We start from the raw sequence: 17,582 nt of genomic DNA, 5'->3' as shown, positions 1-17,582 counted from the left end.
TAAATAAACGGTGACGGGTGATTTATATGTTCCATGAATAATATTGTTTGCTCTTGTACTCGGTGAACTATTATTTCATTGTATTTGTTTTTGGTTTTCACCCCAAAGGGTTAACGCTGCATGTGAGAAGTGGTGAACTCTTTGAGATGAGGATTTCTGACCTATCATGTTCAGCTGCTCAAGTTTATGTCAGGAATTAATTTCCTATTTAGAGATAACAAACTTGGTAGACGGAATACAGATGGTATTAATGTGGCAATTTCCCATGTACAAGAAACTGGACAACCTGGAGTTTTACCTGGTTTATACTCTGACCCCAATCTGGGGTGGAATGGGCTTTCTAACATAGTCTGCCCTTCCCACCACTTGTAATTATATACAGAAGGGAGGAGCTATGTGACAGGAGGGAGGAGCTATGTGACATGGAGTGAGGAGCTATGTGACAGGAGGGAGGAGCTATGTGACATGGAGTCTACTTCTCCCACCATGGGACAACACAGACAGGATGGAAGAACTATGTAACAAAAGGAAGGAGCTGTGTGACAGGAAGGAGGAGCTATGTGACATATATTCTACTCCTTACACCATAGACCAACACAAACAGGAGGGAGGAGCTATGTGACAAGAGGGAGGAGCTGTGTAACATGAAGTCCAGACAGGATGGAAGAGTTATGGGATAAAAGGAACGACTTTTGTCAGGAGGGAAGAGCCATGTGACAAAAGAAAGGAGCTGTGTGACAGGAGGGAGGAGCTATTTGACAGGAGGGAGGAGCTATGTGACAGGACGGAGGGGCTATGTGACAGGAGGGAGGAGCTATGTGACAGATTCTGCTTCTTCCACCGCAGGCCACCACAAACAGGTGGGAGGAGCTATGTAATATGAAGTCAATTCCTCCCACCACAGGGTAATACACAGGAAGGAGCAGCTATGTGATATGATGTCTGCCCCTTCCACTACAGAGTGACATAGACGGAAGGAAGTATGTGCTATGCAGTCCATTCCTTCTACTACAAGGTGGCAGAAAGAAGGTGACAGAATGTGACAGTTTGCTCCTCCCACCACAGGGTGACACAGGTACAAAACCCTATGTGACTGCCATATGTTCCACATGGTCAAAGCCACAAGAGCGGACCTGACATTCATCCCGCTGTTACAGGGCGACAGAAGGGAAATATGTGAGAGCAAATCTGTTTCACAAACACACACTGACATTTCCAAATGTCAGTTAACGATAGAAAAAGGCAACGATGTGTAATAATACAAGATGTGTAGGATGTGCAGCGCTTACATCTGAGTGCAGTTAGTAATGCATGTGCCAGTGATGTCATTAGTGCACGCACGTCTAATTGGCTGGATCCTCCCCAAAATGGCTGCGTCCGCCATTACTATCTGCGATGTCCAGCGACGGCTACATATTCTTACAGTCTCATGTCTTTGCCACGAGGACCACAATTACCGTGTAGTTATAGACGCCACCGATCGACCAGCGCGTTGTAGGAACGCCTGGAGGATATTGCTAAAATGAAGCTAATTTCCATCTTATAATATTATAGTTACATCTAAGAGACCAATAAGCCCCAGACTGTCAGACGGTACAGATGGCGGGACAAGAAATCAAAATATTAATATTAATAACCAAGTAAAGAATAGCTGGTAACGAGGAAATCAGTCTGCTGATATTTACTAAATATCTGTGTATTACATAGGCGTCGTTACCGGTATGTCTATGTAGCTATAAGCCAATAATCCAGTAATGGGATCCTATATAAAGGATAATGATGACATCACCCAGGTTGATGAGGCCATAAATGTTACACACAGCCCGCTACACGATGGCAGACCCTGTAAACCAGCACACCCGCAGAGAGCTGTGAATGGCGACACATGGGGGAGGTCATAGGTCAGGTCCTCCTCTGCGTGGGCTCTGACATTTCTAACCACCAAGTGCTTTGTTTTTGCTTTCACCACAGGAATTGCGCATCCTCTTTCTAAAAGTGAAACACACATTATTTGGTGAGCTTTCAAGAGGCATCACATAGACCGTTCTTCGTACGTTGCCCAATTCAGTAGAAGACGTAGATGAGTTTATTCTTCCTATCACCTTTCTCATCTCTTTATATTAGAAAAGTAAGGATAGACTCTAAGTGTAACATTTAGCCGGAGCCAAATTAACTCTGCTTCAAAATAACGTAGCGTGCTCAACATGGATTGTCATGCAAGATGGCGGCATCTGTGGACATTTCTGTAGTGGTAGTGGTCACGGTGGGTCTGAACAAGATCATTTGCTTAGATTTTTTGGTAGTGTTTTCGGCATATACTGACCCAGACAGTAAAGATATGGAGTTCGTAGAGTTCAGGTTTGCTCTGTATTGTCGGGGCAACACTTTGTACCTTTGAAAAGTTCCACTTCTCAGGTGTATTCGGGCGGGCATGAAGAAATCACATTTGACATTTCTGGTTTTACTTGATGATCCCCACCGAACCCTTATATACTTCCTCCTTTAAAACTAGTTTTTTATAATGTATCAGACATTTGGCCCATGAAGCGATGCTGACTATAGGTTTGCTAATGCCAAACCGAGCAACTCTAGTCATACATTCTGCAACGTATCTATGACTTTCAACGTTTCATGATGCAGTAAACCTTTTACTTTTACCTCACCTGTACGTATTGACCGCTGCTTTTATTATTTCAGCCCTCCGCATTATTCATATTGTTTTCTTTGCCCATAGTATATAATAAAGAGCATCAGTATGTGCAGCTTAACCTGCTTGGTTTAATAGTAACCAGTGTCAAGTCACAATAGAAGAAAATAGTAGGATTTACTGCTAACCTAATGGAAGCGAAGCAAACAAGTAGGAATCATTTTCTTTCTATAAGCATGAAGGCCATACTCTCACTCCCAATGAGTAATAGAATGTTACAGGAAAGTTAGTTACAGGATGGGAAGCTCATTTAGTAAAGTGTTTATGATGGGGTTTAACACAAGGAAAATACCTGATATACATTTTGTAGGGTTTTATATTTTTTGCAAATATGTATGTATCAAAATGGATGTGTTGAATACACAAAAGGCTACTTCTATGAGAAGACCACCCCCTTATCCAGGCCACATTTCCTGCGACAGATTATTAGTCCTACCATATATCACGCAAACTGATCATTTTCTTTGAGAAGACTTTCCATTTAGAAGACCACTGCGCAATGTCATATCGGGTGTCTATATCTGTATATGTGTGTGAAGAGGCATATATATATATCAGTATGATGAAATGAATCCCATAATAATACTTATTCACCAGTACTTGTTATAACCTAATACTTATACTATTATAGTATTATACTGTTACATTATTTTTCCCTGCAGTTTGTGTCCGTAATGCACTTTTTTATTTTTCCATGTTAATACTTAAATATCTCATAATTTTGTGAAATGATGTCGTATTTGAAATGACAAAAATCAGTGTGCTCATGTATGTGTGTATATCTATATATGTTTCATACATACCGAGTGTGTGTGTGTATATATATACACACACATTTTTATGATAAAACCGTGTTTTTCCCTATGTACATATGTAAATATAATGTTCTGCTATGTTTGTAAAAAAAAATACAGCTTTTAAATATCTGTTACTTCTGTGTTGTATATATATTTTTGGGACAAACACATTTAACACAGTACAACTCTGGAACATCTGTGAAAGCTCGTAAATTTTGTGACGATGGCTACCTACTATTCCTAGAGCAAAGCTAAATATATTCTTTGGATACTGTGTTTTTTCAGAAACATCTGGAGCACTCATTTATGGAGCATCTCGATGCAATCCAGTGTGCAGTGGAGACTGCAGAGTACTATGTGGAGTTGAGGCCTGAAAGACCTCTAAGTGGATCCCCTCCAATCGAGGGCTAGGCCCATGTGTGTTTGAGGCCTGTATTTCTTTGAGGCAATGAGAGCACTGGATTTTAATGTTAAAATGCAATGATATAAGATTGCAATGATTCATTTTCACACCTATTATGGTCAGATTTGTCTTGTTTCCAAAGCAGATTTCTCTGATTTGGAACACTGTCAACCTGGCATAATCAGATGAACTGATAATAGTCTTTGAAGAATGTTAGGTTATGCAAGATGGTTGTGTGAAATAGAAGCAATAATTACAAGACTTACCAGGCGTGTGGACGAAGAAGGCCAGGTAGAGGTCCAGTTCTTTGACGGACACTCCAATGTGATGCGGCTGAACGCACAGCCCTGGGTTGGAGCACTGGGGTGACTTATAGAGACGTTCCCCATCTGTGCTCTCCAGCGGAATCCCCTTAAACAGGATGACCATCACCAGGTCTAACCTCCACACCTTATCTGCCTGGCGAAGGCAGTCAATTCTCCGAATTTTGCCCTTCTGATCTGGGTTAGACAGGACACAACACGGAGCCTTCTTCCCGGTGATGGTCAGGACAAAGTCCTCTCGGAACTCTGGCCGGATGTCTTTCCTCAGCTTGGCCAAGAGCCGTGACGCCCACTTCTGCTTGATCTCAGGCTTCTCCCCCAATAATTCGTCCTTCACCGCCCTCTCCTCATCCTTTGACATCCGTTTCTCATGCTTCTTAAAGTATTTGCGCTTCCTTGCTTGGAGATTGAACCATGTGTATGAGAATGCGCGTACATGGGGAAGAAGAGCTTCGATGAATGGGTGAAATTCATCCTGAAAAAGGAAATATAGGTTTAAGAAATGGGAGCAAACATAATTGAAAAAAAAAAATAACATGCATAGAAATATTACGAGCCAATAATTAGCATTCATTTTTTACATTCCTGTTTTTATGAATATGGGGAAAACATTAGCAGTTTACTTCAATGAAGTTAAAAATACATGAATGTGATAGATCTACTTAATTAACATTATTTCCATTACATGTGTGAAAGAGGGGAAATGGTTACCATCTCTTGTTGTCATATCGAACTCCTGGAGAAATTTAAAACCATCCAATTTTAGAGCTCATCGGTATAAGAATCAGAGAGAAACAGAGAGCATGAGGTGGATAAGTGCAGGAATAGAAATAACGAAACAGAGAAAAAGTCAATCGAATCGTAAAACTGGGGCCAAAATGCGAAAAACGTTACCTATGAACACCGTTTAAAAAAAAAAAAAAAATTAGTCCGTAGTGTAAAAATTTGGAAGTGGTACAAAAATTCTTAAACACACCAAGTTCTTAAAGTCAAAGGCCTATTAAAAGGAAAAGATAAAGGAACACGAAAATTGCAGGTAAACAGAAAGCAACAGAGACAATTAAAAAGGCATACGTAAAAAAGAATGGCAGGTGGAATACGAATTAACGAAAAATGTCTTGGTATGCATTAGAAATATTCAGCATCGATATAAAAAGGGAAGCTAGCAAAATGAAAGGAGGGGAAAAAGGTGTAATGGAAAAAATATGTTGTTTTTTTTCAAAAGGCTGTTTCTAGTAAGAGAAAGCTGTTTTTTTCCCCTTTCAGTTTAAACTCTCTTTCTTTCTTTCTCTCTCTCTCTCTCTTTCTCTCTCTCGTTCCCCCTCTCTCCTGCTTTCACTCTCCGTGCTGAATTGGTGGCCAGCATCGATGCCAGGGAAAAGAGAGAGGAAAAAAAAAAAGAGAGAGAGAGAGACTGATTCGAACGGACCCACCTTTTTGGCAAAGTGAACCGAAGAAGCTAGCCAATAGCAGAGAAAAAGGGAGGGGAGAGAGAGAGAGAAAGAGAGGGAAGGGAGGAGGGAGGTGTAGAGCTGAAGAGAGAGAACGTGAAAAAAAATATTGAAGGCAGAAAAAGGTTTTTGCCAAAACAGACAACTTAAAAAAAAATAAAGCATACACAAAAGTTTGACGCTTGACTTTCTTCAAACTGACGAGATAGGCAGTCGCTGCGGCACCTCCCTGGCTTGCTGTCTTTTTATTATTTATTTTGGTTTCATTTTTATTTTTCGTTTATTTTGCCATGCAGGTTTTGGCACAAAAAGTCAAACAGTCGCTGATGGCTGAGGATGATGTGTGTTGGGGGGGGGGGGGAGATGAAGCAGATGCCCGTTTGCTGTCCGTATACTTTCCTCCTCGCTTTTTTTTGTTTATTGCATAGAATACCTAAGCGGGGTAATCATCAGATATCGTCCTCCTTCTCTTCCGAAAGTTAAGCAAAAAAACCCCTCTATTAATAGTAAAATGATATATGAAATCTCTCTTTCCTTTTTGCCTCCCTCTTCTCCTTCGCTCTGCCACTCCTGTCTCGCTCACTCGTTCTCTGTGGTTTTGCTGGCACTGCCCAATATATTTCAGCCAAGTCACACATTTTAAAGACGCTGCTTTTCAGAGTAAATCTCCCTCTCCTGTAGTCCCAGATTTTTTTCATTTTCCCTCGTACACTCTCTCTTCCTACTATCCCACACTCATCATTTTAACCCTTCCTGCACTGGAGGCTGTAGCTATTCATGCCCGCAGTGACCTTCATTCCATTCTTCTTTCATTTTATTTGCATTTGTTTACCTTTGTATCTTTTCTAGCCTTCTAGACGAGACTTACGTGTATATAGCTATATATGCTGCCTTTTTTAAAATGTAGTTATTGATGGGGGTTTTTTTTTCGGGTGTCCGATATACTTCACTTTTCATCCGTATCATTTTACGCTTCTCTTCATTATTTTACAGGTAGTCGTTTTCTTATTTTACATTCATTCGCTTCCAGCTATTTCTAGTTCCCTTTTTTCATTATACTGTGGAGTTCTACTTTTTCCGTTCTGTTTTCTGTAAAGACATTTGAAATCTGTATATTTCCAAGCTGTAGGGGCTTTGTACACCTACAGCTCTCTCTATATAAATATATGGATATGTGTGACTTTTCGCTTATATTTTCTGTTTGTCTTATTTTTGTTCCCCGCTTTTTAGCAGCTAAATTTTAGAACTATTTTTTAATTTATTTTTTAACCAATTTTTCCTTTTTCATTCCTATTCGCTCTCCCCATCCCCTCTTATTTCCACATTTGCTGTTTATTCACATCTTCACCGTTTACCTCTTAATCCTTTACTGCTTTTTTATGTTTCTTTTTTTTTTTTTTTTGCTTTCCTTATTTTCCCCTCCAAATATTTATTCACACTTTTTATTCGGTGAATGTTTTCCGTTTTCTGTTCGTATTTCTGCACAGCTTCATCATTTACAAACTAACTGATCTATTCCTTTCCCCTTTCTTTTTTGTTTGGAGTTGTTAGCCTAGCTTTGCCTGCTTTATAAATTGCCGACTTTCTGTCACTTTTCTTATTTTTTCCAGTACTTTATCATAGAAAAAAATACATTTACTGATTTTTCTATATCAATTACATTAAGTAATGTTGGTTTTCTTTTTTTTTCACTAGATTTAATTTTTTTTTTTTTTACTTTCAGTGTTCTGGAAGTTTCTTGAAGCCTTTTTATCTTTTTTTCTAGCTGCAGTACTTTATCTAGTTCGCTTTTTATGATTTGCTGACTGTAATTCATCTGCTAATTCTTAACAATTTTCTCATACCACGGCGCTGATTTCTCTTCATCCACCCCCATGTTAACATGTTTTCACTTTCACCTTCCAATACTCGTCCTGCTCTGTTTTGTAACACAGAAGCACATATCCACGTCTTATAGCAAGATGGGCTCTAATGTGCCGAACGAAAAGACACATTTTATCTAAACAAATTGAATTGACAATATTTGCCTTATTTATCACTATTGTCCCGATAAACTGCCATAAGTCTAGCCACAAACCGATATTCACATATTGCCAGAAAACTGTTAATGTGGCGACCAGATATACAATGTATCCTAAATATTCTTACTTCTGAACCATAATGTACATTTCTAGACCTGAACATACATCATATTCCAAAATATGCATATTTACATCCAATACCATATACCGGTAGGAGGGAGAAAGCCTGATATATAGTCAAAAATAGTTCTTTAGTCAAACTTTATATATATATATATCAGCATATCAGTGCACGCCTCCCATACAAGTATGTTCTGCCGTGATTTTACATGCAAACATATTATATAATAAGTACAGAAGATGTTATATGTCAGATTGTCTAATAATAGTACTGTAAATACTTTAACGAAGCCTCATCAGTGTCTGAATTTTCATATACAACAGTGCAGTAGATGTAGGTAAGCTAAAGGAAATTCAGATTAAATGTTACCAATTCCGCTACAAACATACATAGGTTGGGTAGCGTTTGGAAATAAAAGCACATAAAATAGCATATATATATATATAAATAAGTGCACATGAGTGTATTTATTTAATAATGTTAATTGCCCTGCGATACAAAGTTTAGAGAAGATAAGATAAAAGCCATGGGAAAAATTGGCCCTGTACACAGCATAGAATTACTTTCTATTAATTGAAGTTACATTTTTCCGCTAGAGGTAAATATAAATTTTGGAAGAAGAAAGATGAATATGCGCCACTGAAGGCTAATATACAGGTCGCATGCTTTATGATATTCACCTGTTCTAGCTCTCCATCATCCCACACTTTATAATTATTTCTCATTGTATGGCTAATTAAATACTTCTCGGTCATCTTCATGGGTTCCTATAATAGTGGTAAGTTAGTCTGTCTTAATCCCCTGCATTGGGGTGATAGCTACATTGTACCGCAGCAGTTTAGTAATAATGGATGGATGTGTAGGGGTGGAAGCAATTCAAAGGGTGAAATCCGAAGCAATTCCCTGAAAACTCCGCACCTAAATGCACATGTAAGATATGCAAACTTTGCAGCTGAATCGCCCGTGCTGGTAAATTAGTTCATATGTGAAACAACCCTAATACAGAAAAAATGCAACGCAACATGCCAGATAAAATGTATCTATATAATATATATATATATATATATATATATATATGTATATATACTTAAAACTATGTTGCTGCTGAGATTACTATGGACTGTAAGAAAAACACAAGAAATCTGAGGCCTAAACTCGCATCGAGGCACAAGTAACTTATATTATCTCGGACAGCTTATTACGAGATCGGGCTTATTGGAAATGACTATTGTGATCTGAGGAGTTGAAAGGTGAAGATCAAGACTGCAGGCAGTAATCAAGAATGCGTCATGGAGAAGCCTTATGGATCGTCGCAGGACATTCTGGAGTCATTGAAATGAATTCTATTCACTTCTCAATTTCCCCAGGAGTGACTGACAAGACAGCGATTAATAATGACATTAATAAAGATACTCACATCTCATTATTTTGACTCTGCATGTTGCAATACAAAAAATAATACACCCAGAGACACAGCTTGAACTTCCTGAGCCTCGAAGCTGAACTTCTACCAGAGCGCCTCCCACCATTACGACCCATTATTACATAATAAGATAACTTTGTCTGCAGTTATTCTTTAATTATCATGCCATCACGGCCTTCACGCTCCTGTTATGTAAAAGCTATACCTTTGGGCCCTCTCAGGCCCCGGGACCTGGCCCAGATACACCTCCTATAGTAGCAGCCCCACTGTGAACACGCACCGCAATGACAAGTCCATGCCATACATGTGTCACCTTGACACAACATCTTTTGCCAGAAAGCGGCAACCGGCTTGTCAGTCAGCTCCGCATCACCCCACTTAAGATGTTAGCACAATGAACGTGAATCTACCATTGTGACGACACGTTAAGTGTATATGACTGCTATATACTGTATGACGAGTATATACAACGCCACACAAGCAGTTCTTTCTATGCAGCATACAAACGCTCCTTACCCTGCAGTATCAGTTACAGACACTGATTGATGGTGCCCTAGTTTAATGGAACAAGTACAAACACATTAGATATAACCCAAAGTCTAATTAGTTCCTCATTAAACAGGCCTTAACTGATCTTTTAATTTGCAAATATTTATGATTCTTGTGAAGAATGGGAATAGCAATAGTTCTCTCACTGTAGACAATTGTGAACACGGGAAGGTGACGGGGTGGTCTGTGCTGTTGTAGCGCTTCACACCTTACACTTCATGGCTATATCAGACAGATAGGGGGGGGGGGGATGTGTGCAGCATGGCTCGTCTGCAGAGCTTACAGTCTAACATGTGCAGAGGAGATGATGCTTAGGTGACACTGTCTGTGACCTTTTTGTTCAGCATAGCAGTCTGATTCCATTTCTGTTTTGTATTAACATTGTTTCTGTAGAAATTAGAACATCACGAGTTTTCCCTCACAGGCTCCTACTTCTAAAGAAATTCCATCAAAAGCACTTTCTGTTTCTGCTATCAATTCAAAAACAGCATACTCATGTATTCTGTAATGTTGTAGTACCAGTCACATGGCATACTAGAGGAGATAGGTTATATAGAGTAATAGGAGAGAATGGGGGAGGCTGTATGGAGTAATAGAAGGAGATACAGGAGAGGTTATATGGAGTAATAGGAGGAGATATAGGGGAGGTTATATGGAGTAATAGGAGGGGATAATAGGAGCGGTTATATAGAGTAATAGGAGGAGATATAGGGGAGGATATATGGAGTAATAGGAGGAGATATAGGGGAGGATATATGGAGTAATAGGAGAGGTTATATAGAGTAATAGGAGGAGATATAGGGGAGGATATATGGAGTAATAGGAGGAGATATAGGAGAGGTTATATGGAGTAACAGGAGGAGATATAGGAGAGGTTATATGGAGTAATAGGAGGAGATATAGGGGAGGATATATGGAGTAATAGGAGATATAGGAGAGGTTATATGGAGTAACAGGAGGAGATATAGGGGAGGTTATATGGAGTAATAGGAGGAGATATAGGGGAGGATATATGGAGTAATAGGAGAGGTTATATAGAGTAATAGGAGGAGATATAGGGGAGGATATATGGAGTAATAGGAGGAGATATAGGAGAGGTTATATAGAGTAATAGGAGGAGATATAGGAGAGGTTATATGGAGTAACAGGAGGAGATATAGGGGAGGTTATATGGAGTAATAGGAGGAGATATAGGGGAGGATATAGGGAGTAATACGAGGAGATATAGGAGAGGTTATATGGAGTAACAGGAGGAGATATAGGGGAGGTTATATGGAGTAATAGGAAGAGATATAGGGGAGGATATATGGAGTAATACGAGGAGATATAGGAGAGGTTATATGGAGTAACAGGAGGAGATATAGCAGAGGTTATATGGAGTAATAGGAGGAGATATAGGGGAGGTTATATGGAGTAACAGGAGGAGATATAGGGGAGGATATATGGAGTAATAGGAGGAGATATAGGGGAGGTTATATGGAGTAATAGGAGGAAATATAGGAGAGGTTATATGGAGTAATAGTAGGAGATATAGGGGAGGTTATATGGAGTAACAGGAGGAGATATAGGGGAGGATATATGGAGTAATAGGAGGAGATATAGGAGAGGTTATATGGAGTAACAGGAGGAGATATAGGGGAGGATATATGGAGTAATAGGAGGAGATATAGGAGAGGTTATATGGAGTAATAGTAGGAGATATAGAGGGAGGTTATATGGAGTAATAGGAGGAGATATAGGAGAGGTTATATGGAGTAATAGGAGATATAGGGAGAGGATATATGGGGTAATAGGAGGAGATATAGGGGAGGTTATATGGAATAATAGGAGGAGATATAGGGGAGGTTATATGAAGTAATAGGAGATATAGGGGAGGTTATATGGAGTAATAGGGGAGGTTATATGGAGTAATAGGAGGAGATATAGAGGAGGTTATATGGAGTAATAGGAGGAGATATAGGAGAAATTATATTGAGTAATGGGGAGATGTAGGGGAGGTTACACTAGGTGATGTGTGATCGTACTCCTTCTTAATTGTTATCATTGATAATGAGGATGACTTGGGTAGACAGAAAGCCACTAATGATGCAGGTTCTTGACATATCAGGCAGGGCTGGAACTAAAAGTATTTGTTCAATTTGTTGTACTTGCACTGAACTTTAAGGCCGCTCTCATAAATGTGTTCAGAAGACGCAGCTCCAAATCATGGCATTGTGCCTCCTGTGCCCCTGCACCTCGTAGCGCAGCTCCGGTGGTCAGGTGATGTGGAAGTGGTTCGCAGCATTTCCGCTGCATGTAAATATACCCTAAATACTCTGCAATTTCCACAGCCACGTCTGCTGTGGAAATTCTGCAGCATTTCTGGCATGTGCAAAGCTGGACTGAGAGCTTATTGACACGGGTGTATATCAGCTGGGTTTTCACGCCCCGTTCAATATATGCTGCCCCTCTGATGCATTGGTTTACAATGCGTCAGTGCACAGGGGCGTATCTCAAAAGCACTTCCGCGGCGGCAGCTGCATTGACTCCTAAGGGAGCCAATGACAGTTGCAGGAGAAGGGAGGTGGGAGGGAGTTTAGCAGTGTGACTGCTAAACTCCACCCACATTCTCTTCTCTCCGTCCCTTGCCGCTGTTTGCACTAAGAGGGGAGGGATGGGGCGAGCTAAGCCCCGCCTATCCCCTCCCATTGCAAATAGCGGCAAGGGGCAGAGAGGGACGAGAGCTCAGCACACTAGCACCCGCCCCGTGCCGCCTCCTCCCCTTGCAGAGAGAGGGGAAGGGGAAGACACCCCGAGCATCACGCAGCAGCATTTGTCGGCCGGCCGATATATGCTCGTGTGAATAAGCCCTGAGGTTGCTATCACATGGCAGCAAAATGCAGGTGAAGAAACACTGATGGCTGCCGGCACTGGACACGAATCCCAATGCCAGCCACAAGCAGCGCAGCTCTGCCTGCACTTTGCCAGAGATTCTCTTATGTCACACGGCAGCGTTTATGTCTGCATTAAAGAACGCACTACAAATGCATTTTGAAGAACGCCCGTGTTTTGCGTTTTTAATCAATGGTAATTATCTCAGAGATGCAAAACATAAAGCGGCCGGTGCTTTTGCATACGTTTTTCAGTTTTTCGTATTTTGGTGTGGATCGGCACCAAATATAGCGGCATATTCTGCGCTGTGGATTTAGGTACAAATCTACGACAAAGTCCCCACTATTTTGCGCTGATTGCAATGCGGTTTTGCCATTGATCCACGGATGATTTCACGCTGAAATTGAAGGGGTGAAGTCTGCTGTGAATCTGTATTAAAATCTTGCGTTTTTTATACGGAATTTGAGGCGAGTCTTGTTGTGTGTTCCTGTGGGAATCCCCCCCCTCGGATCACGCTTTTGGTGTGTTGTTTAACATACAGAATTGCCGTTTTAAACTTGGAACTGAAATTATATAGCAGCGTTTCTCTATCGCTAAACGCAGGCGCTGATTGCAGCTGGCACCCGGTCTCACCGCGCTGTTCGATTGGAAGATACAGGTACCGGCAATCAGCGTTCCTCTGCCTGTGTTTTGCAGGGGATGAACTCTCTGTAATGGCTCCTTTATACAGCCGTGCTCTATGGGTTATTGCTACGTAGCAACCAGAAAAGTTTTGAAATGTCTGAGCAGAGAACCTCTCAGATAATGTCGGCATCCCTGCAGCAGTGCACAGCGCAGAATACACAGCCCCGCACAATGTACCAAATCCTGGGCTAATTTATAGCATTTTTGAAAAGAAGTTTCTGTAGTGCTACCTGGTGGCCATTAGTGGTAGTGACTCCTCTAAATGTCTGCACTACTTTAACTTTGTTTGACACTAGAAATTAATCCGCGGCATCCCCATAGCTCTTAAAATCTAAGAAAAACCAAGTACAGCACTTCAAACCCCCAGACGTTTTGCTGGATACCTGACTGTCCACCATTATTAGTCAGTGCAGAACTGCCAAGTAATGATATGTTTTGCCACCTTACATTGTGCCATTGCTAATAAAGCCATGATCTATGCCAAGTAATTGGACGCAGCTGCGGAGTAGAGTTGGTGATGCTACTTGTAGCTACAAGGCCATCTGGTGGAAATGGGAAGTTAGACGGGCTTAGAATGCATGCGAAGTGAATGTAGGCCTCATGTAAATGGCAGAAAGCGTAAGCTGGAGACGAGCGTCCCTGCGGTGCTGTATTGTGTAGTACTCCGTTTACGGATGCATGTCGCCATACTACAGAAATAGATGCGGTTTGTATTTTTCAATCAATAGCACCACCCTTCTTGATGGTCGCGTCTGGTATTGCAACTTAGTCCCTTTCCCTGAAAGCAAGAATACGAGACACACCCGATGGATGTGCTTTTAAGGGAGAAAAAAAATATTTTTTCTTCTCTCATACAATCCATTTAAATATTGATTTTGGCAGCAGGCAGCCGCCTCTGGGACAAACCTAAGACAGAGTTATGCAGGAGCATTGATTTTAATGAGCCTGTATATTAAACCATCATCAGTGTTAAACAAATCGTTATTGAATGCGCCATTGATTTATGAATTACAACATCAATGGAGAGATATGCCTTAAGTGTTGTGATGTGAGGTGCGCTTCTCCCTCATTTATATGCATTGGGCTTTCATTCATCTTGTATCTTGACTTCAGATCTTTTGGGATGGGTTCGTTATATATTGGGCATATTACAGACTATAGTCCCATCACGGTAGGTAGTGCACTGTCTGTGATCCAACCTATGACCTGTAGTATCGTGTGCCCCCCGGTCCCCTCGGGTATGTTCACACGGAGCGTTCATGCTGCAAATGTGCCAGGTGGAATTTCTGTATGGAAAATCTGCTGCATTTATATTTGAAACCACGTGGATAAGATTTTAGTAAATCTCAATGTGCGTGCAAAAAAAATAGGTCCTGCTCTACATTCCTGCGTATTTGCACACCAAGGGCCCCATAGAAGTCTATGGGAGGTGCGAAAATATGCACTCTTTTTGCATGCAAATGCACAATATGCTGCACAACTCCATGAAAAATGGAACACATCTAGACCTCATTAGGCTAAATAACCTTTTAAACCACGATGGGGTGTGTGGAGCGCGTGTGAAGTGCCCTGCTTATGCAAAAGGTACAGCACTATGCGCAGGCACACGCGCAAATCTACCTCATCAAACTCATTCAAATACATGGCGTTGAGGCAAGCATATTTGCACATACCCGTGCCTGAACCACCCTTCGGCCTCTTTCATATCAGCGTTATTTGGAGGCAAAGTAGGCGCATCAAAAAATCTCGCCTTTTGGAACCGATGGTTTCCTTCAGATGAACGATCTTTTAACGCACCGAAAAAATCGTGCATCAAAAGATAGAAGATTGGCGCCTTATTTTATTTCTATTGCGTCCAAAGATAGGTCCTATTTTTTTATGGCAAAACACATATCAGTGCCTGGCGGTCTACTCTAGAATATTAGAGCGCCATCCTTCAAGGATTTGCTGCAGAAAATCCACCATGTGTAAAAATACCCTTGAAAGGAACTTATCACCTAGGTTTTTTCTTCTTACTAATTAAAAGCAGATAGCAACACATTTTCTGATTTTATTTTCTGTTTGTTGATTTTTCTTTATTCTGTGTTTTGTATCTGACTGTGGGGCTGGCCCACTGCTATGAGCTGCAACAGGAGAGTACTCAATGACTTCTATAGGAGAGTATTGTGGGCATTCTCAGGGAGGGGAGGAGGTGAGCTGTGTCCATCACCCATTGACTTCTATAGGAAAATTTTGTGGGCATTATCAGGGATGGGGAGGAGGTGAGCTGTGTCCATCACCCATTGACATCTATAGGAGAGTGTTGTGGGCATTATCAGGGATGGGGAGGAGGTGAGCTGTGTCCATCACCCATTGACTTCTATAGGAGAATGTTGTGGGCATTATCAGGGAGGGGAGGAGGTGAGCTGTGTCCATCACCCATTGACTTCTATAGGAGAGTGTTGTGCGCATGCTCCATAACATGAGTAGATGTCATTGTGCAGGGAGATGGAGGAGGTAAGCTGTGTCCATCAACCATTGACTTTCATAGGAAAGGGTTTTGCACATGCTCTGTGACCTGTGCAGGGAGTTGGAGGAGGTTTGCTGAGACCTATAGTGAATTGTGGATCCTGTGCAGTCTATATAGCTGTCACCTTTCATTGTTATCCTGCCTGTGATGATGATATAACAAGTTTGTCCAACTATTATCAGGCCTGGGGATCACTGTGAAAACTGCAGGGCGGGAGGAATTTTCGTTTTAAATATGGAAAATTAGGAAAACATCATCAAAAACTCTTTAAGGGCATGTTTTAACATAACTTGATTTGTACACTAGGACATTTTCTGATGGCACATTCCCTTTAACAGTGGCTATGCAGGGAAGTAAACCCTTTCCTTGTTTCCTTGTCAGGATGGATGTCAGGCTAACATCACATATCCTCATATCCTCATGTTCTACACTTTCCCTTCCTTCCTGTAACTTAATTATCACCCTCCAATATCTTCACTTCTGCTCTTCTTCTGCAGTTGGCCATATCCCTCTTTTGCACCCGTTTCTCCCTAGGCCTTCTCTTCTTCTTCCCTTGTCTCTCTGGATCTCTCTGGCAGGGTTGGAAAGGTTTGGGGAAGAGGGGAGGGTTACCACGGTAACAGACGGTGCTACCCTGGCATGGTGTCACCCTGGCACACATGGCAAATAGTGTGAGCCGGCTGCTGACGTGAGCAGAATCCCCTCCAGAGGGCAGAGAGAGAGGTAGAAATGCAAAATAGAGACAAGACAAAGAGGGACTGCAGGCCGGGGTTTGTGCAGTATTAAACTTTCATTGTGATGGTAAAGTTACATGTGTATCTGGTCGGTTAGATTAGAATGTAAGTTCTGCAGGACAAACATATCACTTCAGTAGAGAACTAATTAGGATTCTGCTATCTTCACTTCCTTTCATTTGATTTTCACGTCCTTCTGAATGAGATGAGTCAATCCCGACCAAATGAGACCGGCTCTATCTGAAGCTGTAGGAGAATAGTCGCTACAGTGGATGGCTGAAGTCTTCGACTCTCCCCCCAGGACAATATCAGTCGGCTCATTAAGGAAGCATTCTCTTAAGATAGCAAAAGTATTTGCCCCCTTGCACCAAATATTGAACTATTCATCCCAACAGGGAAATCTTGTGTCCCCGTAGACATCCACAGCGCACTGCCCATCGTTAATAGACTAGCGGAAGACTGATAAAATATATAATGTGCAGAACACTCTAAGCCTTGCACTATGTTAAAGGGCTTTTTCACACGGGTGTAATTCTTGTCCATGCGTCTAGCGGATTTCACACGGACCCATAATGGGTAATTCGGCTATTCACACATTCAGTTTCTCACACGGTACCTGTGGTCCGTTGGATGAGAATCGGCTATACAACATTAAGAGCTCCGTGAAAATTGGACTGTGCCCGTGCGCTGGCCATTGTATTTTGCTTCCGATTTTGCGGGCTGCACGTGGGCTTGCCCATGTGAATAAAGCCTTAGGGAAAGTCTTCTCTGCCGCTGTTTCCAAATAATAAGGGCTACAGGAAAGCAGGGCTGGAACCATCATTCTGTGAATCTAGGTCTTTCTTCACTATATACCAGATGCCAAAGTAGTCACCTGCCAGACCGCGATTAAAGGGCACCTTACATATCAGCGATCACTACGTGTATTTTAGTTATTTCTATTCATTTGAGTTTATTAGCTACCCAATGTTACTTTCATCAAAACATTA

The 17,582-nt window shown here is 41.4% G+C and overlaps 1 protein-coding gene across 5 annotated transcripts in view; it reads right to left on the bottom strand.

Moving 5' to 3' along the window:
- NFIX (nuclear factor I X) overlaps nt 1-17,582 on the bottom strand; it is a 151,618-nt gene that overhangs the window by 85,691 nt on the left and 48,345 nt on the right. For 4 of the 5 annotated variants that reach the window (XM_066593633.1, XM_066593636.1, XM_066593637.1 and 1 more), the window contains exon 3: nt 4,174-4,705. In XM_066593633.1, coding sequence (XP_066449730.1) covers nt 4,174-4,705 — 532 coding nt within the window. Of the gene's footprint in view, nt 1-4,173; nt 4,706-4,941; nt 5,623-17,582 lie in introns of those variants that run through there. The other variant, XM_066593635.1, reaches the window with a different exon arrangement.

Source organism: Eleutherodactylus coqui, chromosome 2, assembly GCF_035609145.1.
Source record: "Eleutherodactylus coqui strain aEleCoq1 chromosome 2, aEleCoq1.hap1, whole genome shotgun sequence".
Classification (NCBI taxonomy): domain Eukaryota; kingdom Metazoa; phylum Chordata; class Amphibia; order Anura; family Eleutherodactylidae; genus Eleutherodactylus; species Eleutherodactylus coqui.
Note: the sequence above shows the minus strand (reverse complement) of the source record. Positions and strands in the feature narration are given on the sequence as shown.